The sequence below is a fragment of the Oncorhynchus gorbuscha genome, linkage group LG05 (genome assembly GCF_021184085.1).
Source record: "Oncorhynchus gorbuscha isolate QuinsamMale2020 ecotype Even-year linkage group LG05, OgorEven_v1.0, whole genome shotgun sequence".
In the NCBI taxonomy this organism is placed as follows: Eukaryota; Metazoa; Chordata; class Actinopteri; order Salmoniformes; family Salmonidae; genus Oncorhynchus; species Oncorhynchus gorbuscha.
The window spans coordinates 85,213,417-85,231,611 of record NC_060177.1 but is presented as its reverse complement, the minus strand read 5'-3'; the positions used below and the strand labels follow the sequence as shown (position 1 = coordinate 85,231,611).

The 18,195-nt window shown below is 45.3% G+C and overlaps 1 protein-coding gene across 2 annotated transcripts in view; it reads left to right on the top strand.

Annotated features, from left to right (window-relative positions):
- Positions 1 to 18,195, top strand: part of LOC124035288 (kremen protein 1-like) — a 107,030-nt gene that overhangs the window by 47,081 nt on the left and 41,754 nt on the right. For both annotated transcript variants that reach the window (XM_046348748.1, XM_046348747.1), the window contains exon 2: positions 3,768 to 3,930. In XM_046348748.1, coding sequence (XP_046204704.1) covers positions 3,768 to 3,930 — 163 coding nt within the window. The remainder of the gene's footprint in view (positions 1 to 3,767; positions 3,931 to 18,195) is intronic.

Genomic DNA, 18,195 nt, shown 5'->3' with positions numbered 1-18,195 from the left:
TACCAAAGGATCATGTTGAAGGTCACATTAACTACCAAAGGATCATGTTGAAGGTGACATTAACTACCAAAGGATCATGTTGAAGGTAACATTAACTACCAAAGGATCATGTTGAAGGTGGCAGTAACTACCAAAGGATCATGTTGAAGGTGACATTAACTACCAAAGGATCATGTTGAAGGTCACATTAACTACCAAAGGATCATGTTGAAGGTCACATGAACTACCAAAGGATCATGTTGAAGGTCACATTAACTACCAAAGGATCATGTTGAAGGTGACATTAACTACCAAAGGATCATGTTGAAGGTGACATTAACTACCAAAGGATCATGTTGAAGGTGGCATTAACTACCAAAGGATCATGTTGAAGGTGACAGTAACTACCAAAGGATCATGTTGAATGTGGAATTAACTACCAAAGGATCATGTTGAAGGTCACATTAACTACCAAAGGATCATGTTGAAGGTGACATTAACTACCAAAGGATCATGTTGAAGGTGACATTAACTACCAAAGGATCATGTTGAAGGTGACATTAACTACCAAAGGATCATGTTGAAGGTGACATTAACTACCAAAGGATCATGTTGAAGGTGGCATTAACTACCAAAGGATCATGTTGAAGGTGACAGTAACTACCAAAGGATCATGTTGAAGGTGACAGTAACTACCAAAGGATCATGTTGAAGGTGACATTAACTACCAAAGGATCATGTTGAAGGTGGCAGTAACTACCAAAGGATCATGTTGAAGATGGCATTAACTACCAAAGGATCATGTTGAAGGTGACATTAACTACCAAAGGATCATGTTGAAGGTGACAGTAACTTCCAAAGGATCATGTTGAAGGTGACATTAACTACCAAAGGATCATGTTGAAGGTGACAGTAACTACCAAAGGATCATGTTGAAGGTGGCAGTAACTACCAAAGGATCATGTTGAAGGTGACATTAACTACCAAAGGATCATGTTGAAGGTGGCTGTAACTACCAAAGGATCATGGTCGATATCGTAGTTTTCACCCTTCTTAAGAGAGTCAACCTGGTTTTAATGTCTATTAACCTGATGCTAGCCTACTGTTAAACCTTTGCAGCAGAAGGTTCATTTAAAAGCTCAGCATTACCTATAATATATACACTGCTCAAAAAAATAAAAGGGAACACTAAAATAACACATCCTAGATCTGAATGAATGAAATATTCTTATTAAATACTTTTTTCTTTACATAGTTGAATGTGCTAACAACAAAATCACACAAAAATTATCAATGGAGATCAAATTTATTAACTCACGGAGGTCTGGATTTGGAGACACACTCAAAATTAAAGTGGAAAACCACACTACAGGCTGATCCAACGTTGATGTAATGTCCTTAAAACAAGTCAAAATGAGGCTCAGTAGTGTGTGTGGCCTCCACGTGCCTGTATGACCTCCCTACAACGCCTGGGCATGTTCCTGATGAGGTGGCGGATGGTCTCCTGAGGGATCTCCTCCCAGACCTGGACTAAAGCATCCTCCAACTCCTGGACAGTCTGTGGTGCAACGTGGCGTTGGTGGATGGAGCGAGATATGATGTCCCAGATGTGCTCAATTGGATTCAGGTCTGGGGGACGGGCGGGCCAGTCCATAACATCAATGCCTTCTTCTTGCAGGAACTGCTGACACACTCCAGCCAGATGAGGTCTAGCATTATTCTTGCATTAGGAGGAACCCAGGGCCAACCGCACCAGCATATGGTCTCACAAGGGGTCTGAAGATCTCATCTTGGCACCTAATGGCAGTCAGGCTACCTCTGGCGAGCACATGGAGGGCTGTGCTGCCCCCCAAAGAAATGCCACCCCACACCATGACTGACCCACCGCCAAACCGGTCATGCTGGAGGATGTTGCAGGCAGCAAAACGTTCTCCACGGCGTCTCCAAACTGTCATGTCTGTCACATGTGCTCAGTGTGAACCTGCTTTCACCTGTATAGAGCTCAGGGCGCCAGTGGCGAATTTGCCAATCTTGGTGTTCTCTGGCAAATGCCAAACGTCCTGCACGGTGTTGGGCTGTAAGCACAACCCCCACCTGTGGAGGTCGGGCCCTCATACCACCCTCATGGAGTCTGTTCCTAACCGTTTGAGCAGACACATGCACATTTGTAGCCTGCTGAGGAGCACTGCTCTGGCAGTGCTCCTCCTTGCACAAAGGCGGAGGTAGGGGTCCTGCTGCTGAGTTGTTGCCCTTCTACGGCCTCCTCCACGTCTCCTGATGTACTGGCCTGTCTCCTGGTAGCGCCTCCATGCTCTGGACACTACGCTGACAGACACAGCAAACCTTCTTGCCACATCTCGCATTGATGTTCCATCCTGGATGAGCTGCACTACCTGCGCCACTTGTGTGGGTTGTAAACTCCGTCTCATGCTACCACTAGAGTGAAAGCACCGCCAGCATTCAAAAGTGACCAAAACATCAACCAGGAAGCATAGGAACTGAGAAGTGGTCTGTGATACCACCTGCAGAACCACTCCTGTATTGGGGGTGTCTTGCTAATTGCCTATAATTTCCACCTGTTGTTTATTCCATTTGCACAACAGCATGTGAAATTTATTGTCAATCAGTGTTGCTTCCTTAGTGGACAGTTTGATTTCACAGAAGTGTGATTGACTTGGAGTTACATTGTGTTGTTTAAATGTTCCCTTTATTTTTTTGAGTAGTGTATATAAATTATACAATTCATTTATCTTGATTCTTTGTTTTTATATCATTGTAGACTATCTGTATAATTTATAATTTATAATTTGCAACTCCATACTTGTGTCATCATAAACATATCCTCAGACATAGAATGTAGTTTGGAATAAAAAATGTGTTCAATTATAATTACAAACTAAATTGATATTTCAAACATAGTGTAAGCTGAATCCTCCATCTCTACTCTGTCATCCTCTGTCAGCCCCTCCATCTCCACTCTGTCATCCTCTGTCAGCCCCTCCATCTCCACTCTGTCATCCTCTGTCAGCCCCTCCATCTCCACTCTGTCATCCTCTGTCAGCCCCTCCATCTCCACTCTGTCATCCTCTGTCAGCCCCTCCATCTCCACTCTGTCATCCTCTGTCAGCCCCTCCATCTCCACTCTGTCATCCTCTGTCAGCCCCTCCATCTCCACTCTGTCATCCTCCTTCATGTCCTCTCTGTCATCCTCTGTCAGCATCTCCATCTCCTCTCTGTCATCCTATAGTATCACCTGTTAGCCACCTATACATAGTATCTTGGATGAAATAAATCGCTCAAGTGTTGGTCAGAATATATATTTTTCTCTCAATGCCAAACACAGTGAACACTTGTTTAATAAATTATCTCCCTCTCTCCCTCTCCCTCTCCCTCTCCCTCTCCCTCTCCCTCTCCCTCTCCCTCTCCCCTCTCCCTCTCTCTCCTTCTCCCTCTCTCTCCCTCTCTCTCCCTCTCTCCCTCTCTCTCCCCCTCTCCCTCTCTCTCCTTCTCTCTCTCTCCCTCTCTCTCCCTCTCTCTCCCTCTCTCTCCCTCTCCCTCTCCCTCTCCCTCTCCCTCTCCCTCTCCCTCTCTCTCTCCTTCTCACTCTCCTTCTCTCTCTCTCTCCCTCTCTCCCTCTCTCCCTCTCTCCCTCTCTCCCTCTCCCTCTCCCTCTCTCGCCTTCTCCCTCTCCCTCTCCCTCCCTCCCTCTCCCTCTCCCTCTCCCTCTCCCTCTCCCTCTCCCTCTCCCTCTCCCTCTCCCTCTCCCTCTCCCCTATCCCCCTTTCCAGAATGTTACACAGCCAATGGAGAGGACTACAGAGGCTGCCAGAACCAGACAAGCCTCCTGGGTGGTAAGCCCTGCCTCTTCTGGAACGAAACCTTCCAGCACCCCTACAACACCCTCAAGTACCCCAACGGAGAGGGTGGTCTTGGCAGCCACAACTACTGCAGGTGAGGCCCCCTCTGGAGCCCAAGCTAAAGCTTGTACTGGTGCTCAGAAAATAGCATCTTACCCCAGGATACTACCCAAGATGACAGTGGAGGATGCTGAGGGCAGGACGGCTCAGAGTAATGGGTGGAACAGAGCAAATGGAAGGACTTCCATGTGTTTGATGTATTTCCATTCCACCTATTCCGCTCCAGCCATTACCACGAGCCCATCCTCCTCAATTAAGGTGCCACCAACCTCCCAGAAAAGTAAAAGGAATAGTTAGATCTCATTCACTGGTGCTGTTAGCTTAGCTTGTTAGCATTTAGCCTCACTATTAGTATCACTGAACATTATTCAGACACTTTGTATTTACATGGGCAAGTGTAGTCGCTTGGGCAGGAAGTTCGCCGGAGCTGAGTGCCAACCTACATTTTTCTACTGCTTGAGTTCCTGGACCTCTTATAGAGGTGGCGTTCCTAGATCTTGATATAAACAGTACCGCCTTTACCCAAAATTAGTACCGAACGTCAAACACTGGTCAGAAGTGCACCTCAATGTCATCCTAGAGCAGAGAGGAAGGGAGCACTTTGGGATTCTTGTTATTGTATTGCACCTCAATGTCATCCTAGAGCAGAGAGGAAGGGAGCACTTTGGGATTCTTGTTATTGTATTGCACCTCAATGTCATCCTAGAGCAGAGAGGAAGGGAGCACTTTGGGATTCTTGTTATTGTATTGCCGCGTTCAAAACAAACACTGGACAGAAGTGCATACAATAGCACCTCAATGTCATCCTAGAGCAGAGAGGAAAGGAGCACTTTGGGATTCTTGTTATTGTATTGCCGCGTTCAAAACAACTGGGAACTTTGAAAAAAAGTCCACCTGGGAAAAAGCTTTTTGAACGGTCATCCAACTCAGAATTGCAAGTCGTAAACTTGGGCATCTTTCTAGAAGTCTGACTTTCCGACTTCAAGATCACTGACATCATGATTTGACCTAGTTTTTTTCTGAGTTACCATTTGTGTTGAAAGCACCAGCTGATGATACAAGTAGTGATGTCACTTCTGGTGCATACAGAATAGATACTGTATATGAAATTGTGTTTGATGTCAATGACTTAGACAGACTTTTTCTTAAAATGTGTGCAAGTATTTAGAAGTGAAGGAAGACATGTTTTGGAGTCAGGGGAGAGGTTCCCTTTTGGCTGGTTTGACACAGAACCCTCTCAGCGTGTCTGTGTATGTGTATGTGTGTGTGTACTGTATGACATGTGTGCGTACGCGTGTGTCCAGGCTTTTGTGTGTGTTTCCCCCCTTGCCTCTCTCAGACATTCACGTGTGAATATTTAACAGAGTTTATACAAGCAAAGACCTCCTCATCCCACTGATCTAGAGAATGCCAGGGAACACCACAGTGTCTGGATTAGGTTTGGGTGGTATCCAGATTGTCATAGCTTCATACCGACCTTGTGCCCTCTCGAGATATTCGGCATGAACAGCACTGAACACAAGGGGCAGTATTTTCAACCCCACTGAGCCGCTGTAATCCGAAGGTTAGCAATAATAACAAGTACATGTAAAATCCCATAGAGAATGCTAACTAAACGGTAACGAGCACATTGTAAACATTTTATACAGTCTCTGACCTAAACTATTTGTAGGACAGACATCCCAGCTCATAAAGTTATACAAGTAACTAAAAAATGCTTGTAAACAAACACAGCGTGACTGGGGACTACCGGTAAGCTTCATAATGAGGAAATTCGATTAATCTCGGCCGGGCGCCTGGTTAGGTGTGTTTCGTACTGGGTGAAAATTGATTGCATTCGTTTAGGAACCGAGCTGCCTCCCGGGCTTGAACCAGGTGCCGTGTTCAAAGCTAACGGGGAAGACGACTCACAAAACGTAATGTAGGAACACGTGGAGAAATGAGTAGGATCTCTTCTCTACTGCCCAAACCTAGCCTGGATAGCGCAACTTCACATGCAAAAGTGATTGTTTTATTTTTTTTATTTTTTATCTGTCTTCTCAATTGAAAACTAGTTTGAAAATTCAAACATATATTTTATGGAAAAGAGAGGTAGTATGTTTCTGGATGATGTACAATGCTGCTTTGTTGACAACATGGACATATTCATGTTCGATTTGAGAAGGCCACTCCTCCCTCGCCGTTTTTGTCCGCTCACGTCACGGGCTATAGACTGGTGCCATAGACTGGTGCCATAGACTGGTGCCATAGACAGGTACCATAGACTGGTACCATAGACTGGTGCCATAGACTGGTACCATAGACTGGTGCCATAGACTGGTGCCATAGACTGGTACCATAGACTGGTGCCATAGACTGGTACCATAGACTGGTGCCATAGACTGGTACCACAGACTGGTACCATAGACTGGTGCCATAGGCTGGTGCCATAGACTGGTACCATAGACTGGTGCCATAGACTGGTGCCATAGACTGGTGCCATAGACTGGTGCCACGCGACTCAGCATAACTGGATCTGCCCAATGACAAACAGGTGAAATGATGAACGAGATCTTCTTTATCTCCTAACATATTGCACAAGTTGACTGCAGGTATTTACTTAAAAAGTAGCTAGAAATATTCAAATGTATATATATATATATTTATTTTTTAAATAGTTTCAACGATATAGAAAGCATTGAAAAACCCTCCTGTGGTTAGTTCCACATATCCCGTTATACGGTACATTTACATTTACATTACATTTACATTTACATTTACGTCATTTAGCAGCCTTTGGATAGTATTCAGACCCCTTCTCTTTTTCCACATTTTGTGAGGTTACAGCCTTATTCTAAAATTGATTTAATTGTTTTTTTCCCTCATCAATCTACACAATACCCCATAATGACATCACAATACCCCATAATGACATCACAATACCCCATGATGACATCACAACACCCCATAATGACATCACAATACCCCATAATGACAAAGTAAAAACTGTTTTTTAGAAATGTTTGCTGATTTATTAAACATAAAACACTGAAATATCACATTTACATAAATATTCAGACCTTTTACTCAGTACTTTGTTGAAGCACCTTTGGCAGCAATTACAGCATTGAGTCTTCTTGGGTATATTTGGTGAGTTTCTCCCATCCTTCAGTTTGGATGGGGAGCATCGCTGCACAGCTATTTTCAGGTCTCTCCATAGATGTTTGATTGGGTTCAAGCCAGGCTCTGTCTGGGCCACTCAAGGACATTCAGAGTCTCCTGCCTTGTCTCCTGCTCAGGAGCAGGATTTCATCAAGAATCATTCTGTACTTTTCTCCGTTCTTCTTTGCCTCGATCCTGACTAGTCTCCCATTTCTCCCAGTTCATCATATGGATGGTGTCAGGTTTCCTCCAGATGTGATGCTTAGCATTCAGGACAAAGAGTTCAATCTTGGTTTCATCAGACCTGAGAATCTTGTTTCCCATGGTCTGAGAGTCTTTAGGTGTCTTTTGGCAAATGTGTATTTTACTGAGGAGTGGCTTCCATCTGGCCACTACCATAAAGGCCTGATTGGTGGAGTTCTGCAGGGATGGTTGTCCCTCTGGACGGTTCTCCATCTCCACAGAGGAACTCCAGAGCTCTGTCAGAGTGACCATCAGGTTCTTGGTCACCTCCCTAACCAAGATCCTTCACCCCAATTGTTCAGTTTGGCTGGGCGGTCAGCTCTTGGAAGAGATTTGGTGGCTCTAAACTTCCTCCATGTAAGAATGATGGAGACCACTGTGTTCTTGGGGACCTTCAATGCTGCAGAAATGTGTGTGTGTGTGTGTGTGTGTGTGTGTGTGTGTGTGTGTGTGTGTGTGTGTGTGTGTGTGTGTGTGTGTGTGTGTGTGTGTGTGTGTGTGTGTGTGTGTGTGTGTGTGTGTGTGTGTGTGTGTGTGTGTGTGTGTGTGGTGTCAATCATCATGTGTTTGTATGCCACCGCGGACAGACGCCCACCCAGACCCTCCCCTATAGATTCAGGTTTTGCGGCCGGAGTCCGCACCTTTGGGGGGGGGGGGGGTACTGTCCATTTAGTGTCAGTGTCAGGGCGTGAGTTGGGGTGGGCAGTCTATGTTTGTTTTTCTATGTTTGGATTTTGTGCTCGACCTCGTATGGTTCTCAATCAGAGGCAGGTGTCGTTAGTTGTCTCTGATTGAGAATCATACTTAGGTAGCCTGGGTTTCACTGTTGGTTTGTGGGTGTTTGTTTCCGTGTGAGTGTTTGTTGCCACACGGTCCTGTTTCGGTTTTCATCACATCGTTTATTGTTTTGTATTTCAGTGTTCCGTTCGTTTTTAATAAATCGTCATGAACACTTACCACGCTGCATCTTGGTCCGATCCTTACTCCTCTTTGCCGTTACACATTTCTGTATGCTGAAACAGGAAAGGGCCTTCCCCAAACTGTTGCCACAAAGTCGGAAGCACAGAATCGTCTAGAATGTCATTGTATGCTATAGCATTAAGATTTCTCTTCGCTGGAACTAAGGGGCCTAGCCTGAACCATGAAACATAGCCCCAGACCATTATTCTTCCTGTACCAAACTTTACACTTGACACTATGGTAATGTTCTCCTGGCATCCTCCAAACACAGGTTCGTCTGTCGGACTGCCAGATGGTGAAGCGTGATTCATCACTCCAGAGAACGCATTTCTACTGTTCCAGAGTCCAATGGCGGTGCGCTTTACACCACTCCAGCCGACACTTGGCATTGGGCATGGTGATCTTAGCCTTGTGTGCGGCTGCTCTGCCATGGAAGTCCATTTCATGAAGCTCCCGACCAACAGTTCTTGTGCTGACGTTGCTTCCAGTCAGTTGCTTCCAGAGGCAGTTTGGAAGTTGGTAGTGAGTGTTGCACCTGAGGACAGACAATTTTTATATGCTACTCGCTTCAGCACCTGGCGGTTCCGTTATGTGAGCTTGGGTGGCCTACCACTTTGCGGCTGAGCAGTTGTTGCTCCGACGTTTCCACTTCACAATAACAAATGTCAGTGAAGAGACTTACCAGCTGGTCAGCGCATGCTCTGAGTATGCGTCCTGGTAATCCATCTGAGGCTTGTGAATGTTAAGGTATTTAGCTCGTCTAGTAGGCTCGCGTCACTGGGCAGCTCACAGCCGGGTCTCCCTTTTGTATTCCGTGATAGTGCGCAAGCCCTGACACATCCGACGAGAGTCAGAGTCGGCATAGTAGGATTTGATCTTAGTCCTGTATTTACATATATGCCTGTTTGATGTCTCGTCTGAGGTCGTAGTGGGATTTCTTATAAGTGTTCCTCCTTGAAAGCGGCAGCTGCACTCATCTACAACACTCACATAAGCCTACAGCCCAGTAGACTCATTGAACCCAGTAGCTAGCATTGAGTTTGTACAGTATATTCCTCTTACTGTGTAGTCTTTTATCCATTGTTTTGATCCAGACAGACTTCCAGTAAGCGGCGTAGATATCATAGATATTAAATATAGTATTTCCCCACCACCACCACCACCACATAAAAACTCCCTTAAAACGTTGCCTAAGACTAAGTCATGGCTATTGATCTTGAGAAACTTCCAGTAAGTAGCTAAGTGCCATAGATATTCAAAATAGATGTAGTATTTCCCCACCACTTAAAATCCCTTTCAAAACATTTCCTAAGTGTAAGTCGTGGCCATTAAGTCATAAAGCAACAATGCTTTGAAGTGGCCAAGGACGGATTTGTTTTTTTGCTTTACTTGGATTGGGACTCCTATGATTTATGACTGGGATACATAGGCCCGCAGCACAAATGGCACCCTCTTCCTTATATGGTGCACTGCTTTTGAACGGGGCCCATAGGGCTCTGTTCAAAAGTAGTGCACTATGAAGGGAATATAGAGTGCCATTTGGGGGCACAGCCAGAAAGGATAAGGGAAGGCTTTAACTCCACTGCACATAAAAAATATATTACTCTTGACAAGCAATGTGGAGCTCTTCATTTGTTGGAGTCTATCTCCTTTACGTGACCCTAGCACAATAAACAGTTCATATTTCAGCCTAATGACAACTCACCACTTCATAAATGCAGTCGTTGAAGGTAAAATAGACATTTCCACAATCAGCTAAATAAATTGTATATTTGAGTCTTCTTTAGGTTTGCTTTAATCAATACCTTATCTCTCCACCTCATTTTCTTTCTCTATTTCTCTCTCTCTCTCTCTCTCTCTCTCTCTCTCTCTCTCTCTCTCTCTCTCTCTCTCTCTCTCTCTCTCTCTGCCTCTCTATTTCTCTCTGCCTCTCTATTTCTCTCTGCCTCTCTCTCTCTGCCTCTCTCTCTCTCTCTCTGCCTCTCTATTTCTCTCTCTGCCTCTCTCTCTGCCTCGCTATTTCTCTCTCTGCCTCTCTATTTCTCTCTCTGCCTCTCTCTCTCTGCCTCTCTATTTCTCTCTCTGACTCTCTCTCTCTCTGCCTCTCTATTTCCCTCTCTGTCTCTCTCTCTCTGCCTCTATTTCTCTCTGCCTCTCTATTTCTCTCTCTGTCTCTCTCTCTCTCTCTGCATCTCTCTCTTTCTCTCTCAATTCATTTTAAGTGCTGTATTGGCATAGGAAACATAGATTTACATTGCCAAAGCAAGTGAAATAGATATTAAACAAAAGTGAAATAAACAATAAAATAATTTACAGTTAACATTACACTCCCAAATGTTCCAAAAGAATAAAGATGTTTCGGTTGTCATATTATGTGCAAATAGTTAAAGTACAAAAGGGAAAATAAATAAAGCCAGCAGCATACCACCCTGCATGCCACTGCTGGCATGATTCTGAAGCTAAGCAGGGTTGGTGCTGGTCAGTCCCTGGATGGGACACCAGATGCTGCTGGAAGTGGTGTGACATTGTCCTGTGTAGGGCGCTGTTTTTTGAATGGCATGTTTAACGGGTGTCCTGACTCTCTGTGGTCACTAATGATCCCAATGCACTCGTTGTAACAGTAGGGGTGTTAACCCTGGTGTCCTGCCTCTCTGTGGTCACTAATGATCCCAATGCACTAGTTGTAAGAGTAGGGGTGTTAACCCTGGTGTCCTGCCTCTCTGTGGTCACTAATGATCCCAATGCACTAGTTGTAACAGTAGGGGTGTTAACCCTGGTGTCCTGCCTCTCTGTGGTCACTAATGATCCCATGGCACTAGTTGTAACAGTAGGGGTGTTAACCCTGGTGTCCTGCCTCTCTGTGGTCACTAATGATCCCATGGCACTAGTTGTAAGAGTAGGGGTGTTAACCCTGGTGTCCTGCCTCTCTGTGGTCACTAATGATCCCAATGCACTAGTTGTAAGAGTAGGGGTGTTAACCCTGGTGTCCTGACTCTCTGTGGTCACTAATGATCCCAATGCACTAGTTGTAAGAGTAGGGGTGTTAACCCTGGTGTCCTGACTCTCTGTGGTCACTAATGATCCCAATGCACTAGTTGTAACAGTAGGGCTGTTAGCCCAGGTGTCCAGGCCTTCATTCCATCATGGCCACCTAATCAAATCAAATCAAACGTATTTATATAGCCCTTCGTACATCAGCTGATATCTCAAAGTGCTGTACAGAAACCCAGCCTAAAACCCCAAACAGCAAGCAACGCAGGTGTAGAAGCATCTGCTTACAATTGGCTCATTCATCCCCCCTCCTCTCCCCTGTAACTATTCCCCAGGTAAATGAGAATGTGTTCTCTGTCAAGTTATCTGGTACAATAAGGGTTAAATACAAAAATGTACAATAGTGTTTGTTCTTCACTGGTTGCCCTTTTCTTGTGGCAACAGGTCACTAATCTTGCCGCTTTATGGGCACACTGTGCAACTTCACCCAATAGATATGGGTGTTTATCAAAATTAGGTTTGTTTTCTAATTCTTTGTGAGTCTGAGGGAAATATGTGTCTCTAATATGGTCATACATTTGGCAGGAGGTTAGGAAGTGTAGCTCAGTTTCCACCTCATTTTGTGGCTAGTGTGCACATAGTCTGTCTTCTCTTGAGAGCCAGGTCTGCCTACGGAGGCCTCTTTGTACATAGTCAAAGCTTTCCTTCATTTTGAGTCAGTCACAGTGGTCAGGTATTCTGCCACTTTGTACTCTCAGTTTGGAGCCAAATAGCATGCTAGTTTTTTTGTACATTTTGTTCCAATGTGTCTAGTAATTATCTTTTTGTTTTTCTCATGATTTGGTTGGGTCTAATTATGTTGCTGTCCTGGGGCTCTGTGGGGTCTGTTTGTGTTGGTGAACAGAGCCCCAGGATCAGCTTGCTTGGGGGACTCTTCTCCAGGTTCATCTCTCTGTAGATGATGGCTTTATTATAGAAGGTTATAGAAGGTTTGGCAGGTCTCTCTCTCTCTCTGTGTGTCTTCTAGGGACTGGAGAGAATACTTCACACTGTGAGTAGATGAGCGATGGCATTTAGAGAGGCTGAGATACACAGTTACACATTGTTTTGTCATTGCCAGGCTAAGACGTGTGTGTGTGTGTGTGTGTGTGTGTGTGTGTGTGTGTGTGTGTGTGTGTGTGTGTGTGCGTGCGTGCGTGCGTGCGTGCGTGCGTGCGTGCGTGCGTGCGTGCGTGCGTGCGTGCGTGCGTGTGTTGGGTGTGTTGGGTGTACATGGGTGTGTGTGAGTTTCTAGAGTCCCCACCCACTCTGTCAATCACCATATTCTTATCGGCAGACTCAGTAGCCTCGGTTTTTCGGATGACTGCCTTGCCTGGTTCACCAATTACTTTGCAGACAGAGTTCAGTGTGTCAAATCGGAGGGTATGTTGTCCGGTCCTCTGGCAGTCTCTATGGGGGTGCCACAGGGTTCAATTCTCGGGCCGACTCTGCGGGCGATTCCCTGATCCACCTCTACGCAGACGACACCATTGTATACACTTTCGGCCCGTCATTGGACACATGCTATCTAACCTCCAATCGAGCTTCAATGCCATACAACACTCCTTCCGTGGCCTCCAACTGCTCTTAAACGCTAGTAAAACCAAATGCATGCTTTTCAACCGATCGCTGCCTGCACCCGCATGCCCGACTAGCATCACCACACTGGATGGTTCCGACCTTGAATATGTGGACATCTATAAGTACCTAGGTGTCTGGCTAGACTGCAACCTCTCCTTCCAGACCCATATCAAACATCTCCAATCGAAAATCAAATCAAGAATCGGCTTTCTATTCCGCAACAAAGCCTCCTTCACTCACGCTGCCAAGCTTACCCTAGTAAAACTGACTATCCTACCGATCCTCGACTTCGCCGACGTCATCTACAAAATTGCTTCCAACACTCTACTCAGCAAACTGGATGCAGTTTATCACAGTGCCATCCGTTTTGTCACTAAAGCATCTTATACTACCCACCACTGCGACTTGTATGCTCTAGTCGGCTGGCCCTCGCTACATATTCGTCGCCAGACCCACTGGCTCCAGGTCATCTACAAGGCCATGCTAGGCAAAGCTCCACCTTATCTCAGCTCACTGGTCACGATGGCAACACCCATCCGTAGCACGCGCTCCAGCAGGTGTATCTCATTGATCATCCCTAAAGCCAACACCTCATTCGGCCGCCTTTCGTTCCAGTACTCTGCTGCCTGTGACTGGAACGAATTGCAAAAATTGCTGAAGTTGGAGACTTTTATCTCCCTCACCAACTTCAAACATCAGCTAGCTGAGAAGCTAACCGATCGCGCAGCTGTACATAATCTATTGGTAAATAGCACACCCATTTTCACCTACCTCATCCCCACAGTTTTTATTTATTTACTTTTCTGCTCTTTTGCACACCAATATCTCTACCTGTACATGATCATCTGATCATTTATCACTCCAGTGTTAATCTGCAATATTGTAATTATTCGCCTACCTCCTCATGCCTTTTGCACACATTGTATATAGACTCCCCTTTTTTCTCTCTGTTATTGACTTGTTAATTGTTTACTCCATGTGTAACTCTGTGTTGTCTGTTCACACTGCTATGCTTTATCTTGGCCAGGTCGCAGTTGCAAATGAGAACCTGTTCTCAACTAGCCTACCTGGTTAAATAAAGGTGAAATCAAAAAAATAAAAATAAAAATATGGAGAAGACTCTCTGTCCATCACATTTGGTTTGAAGAATTTGAATAGCAACATATTTCATTTAAAATCTCCAGTATTCTCTCTCTCTCTCTCTCTCTCTCTCTCTCTCTCTCTCTCTCTCTCTCTCTCTCTCTCTCTCTCTCTCTCTCTCTCTCTCTCTCTCTCTCTCTCTCTCTCTCTCTCTCTCTCTCTCTCTCTCTTACTCTCTCTCTCTCTTTATCTCTCTCTCTCTCACCCTTTTCATGAGAGAGAGAGAGAGAGAGAGAGAGAGAGAGAGAGAGAGAGAGAGGTGAGAGGAGGAGTGTGACAGCCCGTCTGATTCCTGAATCAAGGGAGATTTTATACGAACCAGAACACAGCTGAGGCAGGGCCCTGAGCAAGGCTGAGGCTGGGACCAGAGCGAGGCTGAGGCTGGGTCTAGTGCGAGGGTGAGACCAGAGCACAGGTGCAAATCTAGTGCCAGGAATCATTACATGTCATTACTTTAACATAGGCTTCACAGCAAAGATCCAATATACTAGATGGGTTCGCGAAGTATTTGCTTGTGTGTGTGTGTGTGTGAGTGAGTGAGTATCTGAGTGTGAGTGTGTCGGGGAGACTTGGCCATGAGAACAAGGTGGAATGGGGGTCGACTTACGAGGAACGAGAGGGGAATCGTAAACCGTGTTCCTATCCCATTGTTGGCTTTTTCCCATACTAATTTAGTTGAAAGGGGTCTGTGGCTCCATGGCGGTGTGCGGAGAACACCCTAAAAGCCCTCACATATAATCTTTATAGATGACCGTAAAACAGCCCAGTGAAAACAGGGAGAGATGGGGTGTCAAATGAATCCCAGAAAAGGACAGCAAAGCTGCACTAAAGGTCAGCAGCTTTTACGTCTCTCCGGAGAGACTTTCCTGACAGAGACTATGCTCAACGCATTTCAAATACTGACATATTGTCCCGTAGAATACCGCTGTATATTCTTACAGCACAGGGCTCGCAGTTTGCAGGTGCAGACATGCATCACTTTTATTGATAACGTACATTTCAATTAAAGCTAATTAAAGGGGAGTTTTCAACACACTGTAGCCTACACACAGCTCCATTTCCATTATTTTTAAAGTTTTTTTTTTTGGGGGGGGGGGGGGGGGTCATTTAGCAGACACTCTTATCCAGAGCAACTTTTATTCAGGTTTATTTAGTCAGGTTGTCCCATTGGACCTCTTGTTCATGCAAGACCGTGCCTGAGTTGGTGTTGTGCTGCTCGACAGGTTAGAGGAGGACTAGATCCAATAGTCCATGGTTGTGCCCCAACTGACACCCTAGATAGTGCACTACATTTGACCAGGGCCCATGTCCAAAGTAGTGCAGCATATAGGGAAAATGGTGCCATTTGAGGCACAGCTGTTGTTAAAGGTGTGTGATGGTTCAGTTGGAGGTTGGCTGGTTTTACCAGCCGTTTCCTAGCTATTAGTATGCAGGTGTGCAGACCGGGTGTAAGTTCGAGGTGTTCAGCGGTACAGTAGCCTATAGGACCACAGCCTTCTCCTACAAGGCTGGTAATGGCCATGGTGTCAGGGTGAGTTGTTCTCCTCATGTTTATAGGAATTAAATCTCCCTGACTGTTGTCAGGGACACACCACATCAACTGTGGAGTGAGGTAAAGCATGAAGGATGAATGTCCGCATACGCTTTAACTTGCTCAGGTTCAGCTTCAGCATCATTGTATTTGTTATAAGCAATAGAACAAAGTCCAGTTGTCACGACTTCCGCTGAAGTTGGCTCCCCTGCCTGTTGGGGTGGTGCTCGGCGGTCGTCGTCACCGTCCTACTAGCCGCTACCGATCCCTTGTTCGTTTGTCTGTTGGTTTTGTCTTATTAGTTTCACCTGTGTGTATTTTAGTTTAATTAGCTTCCCTATATGTAGTAGTTTGTCCCGCCCTTGTTTTGTGCGGGATTGTTTTTTGTTACTCTGTTGGATGGTGGTTTTTCGTGTCTTTATTCTCCGGACTATTTTGGACCTGTGTTTGGACTGGTCAATTGTATGTTTTTGTGCGCCGGAGAATAAATTGACAATCTACTGAACCCTGCTCTCTGCGCCTGATTCCACCCACCACTCCTAGTAAATCGTGACACCAGTGACTATTCACTTCTGATTTAAAATGACAGACAGATGTTTTAGTCGGCTTAAAGAGACCTCTGTTTTCAGCTTTCATCTTTCTCTGTGGCATCGGATTGTGTGGCTAAACGCAGGTAGACCTGGGTTCAAATACTATTAGAAATCTTTCAAATGCTTTTAACATTTGTTTCAGTCTGCCTAGTGTACAAGTTGGGCGGTGTTTGAACTTTTATAACTGTCTTTATTGGTTCAATTGCAATAGGCTAGCTCAAACAAGCACAGAGAGTATTTTAAATCATTTCAAATAGTGTTTGAACCCTGGTCTGAAGCGCATGCAAGCTAGTGGCTTGCTAATAGCACAGAAAAGCATGTTATTTCTGTCCCATCTCAGTGTTATTCTTTGCTGCAGGTTTTCTCCCCTCTGTGTTGATGATTCAGTGCTTTTTTATGGCTACACCGTGCCAGAGATTTGAAAGTTTATCATACCTTTTATGATTAGGGGCACTTGGAAAATGGTTATAAAAGTATGTCGAACAGCGGCCAGCAGGGAACAGGTGTTTTTCTCTGTTCTCAGATGTAAGTGAGCCGCACTGCTGAGTTAAAACACACACTGTCAAGCAGCTAGCTGAAACACACTGTCGAGCAGCTAGCTGAAACACACACTGGCTAGCTGAAACACACACTGTGTCATGTTTGTCATTTATTGTCATGTCTTGTCCCTGTGCTCCCCATGCTATTCGTTTCCCTCTGCTGGTCTTGTTTGGTTCTATCCCTCTCTCTCCCCCTCCCCCTTTCACTCTCTCGCTCTCTCTTCTCTCTGTCGTTCCGTTCCTGCTCCCAGCTGTTCCTATTCCCCTAATCATCATTTAGTCTTCCCACACCTGTTCCCGATCCTTTCCCCTGATTAGACTCCCTATTTATTCCTTTGTGATCCGTTCCTGTTCCATCGGTTCCTTGTTTTGTATTCCAAGCTGTAATTGCGTTTCGCCCTGTCCTGTCGTGTTTTTTGCCGTGATTGTGTATCACCCTGTCCTGTCGTGTTTTGTGCCTTCTTCAGACGCTGCGTGTGAGCAGGTGTCTCAGTTGACTACGGCCTGCGCCTACCCGAAGCGACCTGCAGTCTGTGGCCGCTTCTCCAGTTGTTTTCCCCTCTACTATCTAGAGGATTTCAGTTATTCGGTTTTGAGCATTAATAAACTCTGTTTCTGTTAAGTCGCGTTTGGGTCCTCCTTCACCTGCATAACACACTGGCTAGCAGCTAGCTAAAACACACACTGGCTAGCAGCTAGCTAAAACACACACTGGCTAGCAGCTAGCTAAAACACACACTGGCTAGCAGCTAGCTAAAACACACACTGGCTAGCAGCTAGCTGAAACACACACTGGCTAGCAGCTAGCTGAAACACACACTGGCTAGCAGCTAGCTAAAACACACACTGGCTAGCAGCTAGCTAAAAAAACAGCTAAAACAGAGTAGTTGGAGCGTCTCCACTTTCTCTTTACTAACTAGGGCTGGGAATTACCAGGGACCTCACGAATTACGGCATGTCTGGGTCCCAAGTGGGTGGGCCTATGCCCTGCCAGACCTACCTATGGCTGCGCCCCTGCCCAGTCATGTGAGGGCCTAATTTATTTATTTCAATTGACTAATTTCCTTATATGAACTGTAACTCAGTAAAATCGTTGAAATCGTTGCATGTTGTGTTTATATTTTTGTTCAGTTCTTTCAGCTGTTTTAAGCTGGTGTACAAAACTGAAAGTAAAAATGAAAAAATGAAACGTAAAAACGGGAATCATAGAAATAGAGCATATAGAACAGATCTACAGCTTCTTAGATTGGCTTTCAATGAGAATGACAGATCTATAACTCACATTTCTGTGTGAATTTGGTCAGCGTTTCTTTTATTTTGGCAGTTACCTGTAGTTACCCCTGTAGCTCTTCCAAGTACCTGTGTTCCGCTGGCCCCTCTCCTTTAAATAACGCTCTTGGGAGCCATTTGGGAGATGAGCCCATGTTTAGGAGGAAGAGAGGGATCATTTTCTTCTAACGGAGGACAAAAAAAAGACCCTAATGCTAACAGTTACGGTAGCTCGATTTCATCCCCAGGTTAAAGTTTCCTCTGTTCCCCACTCA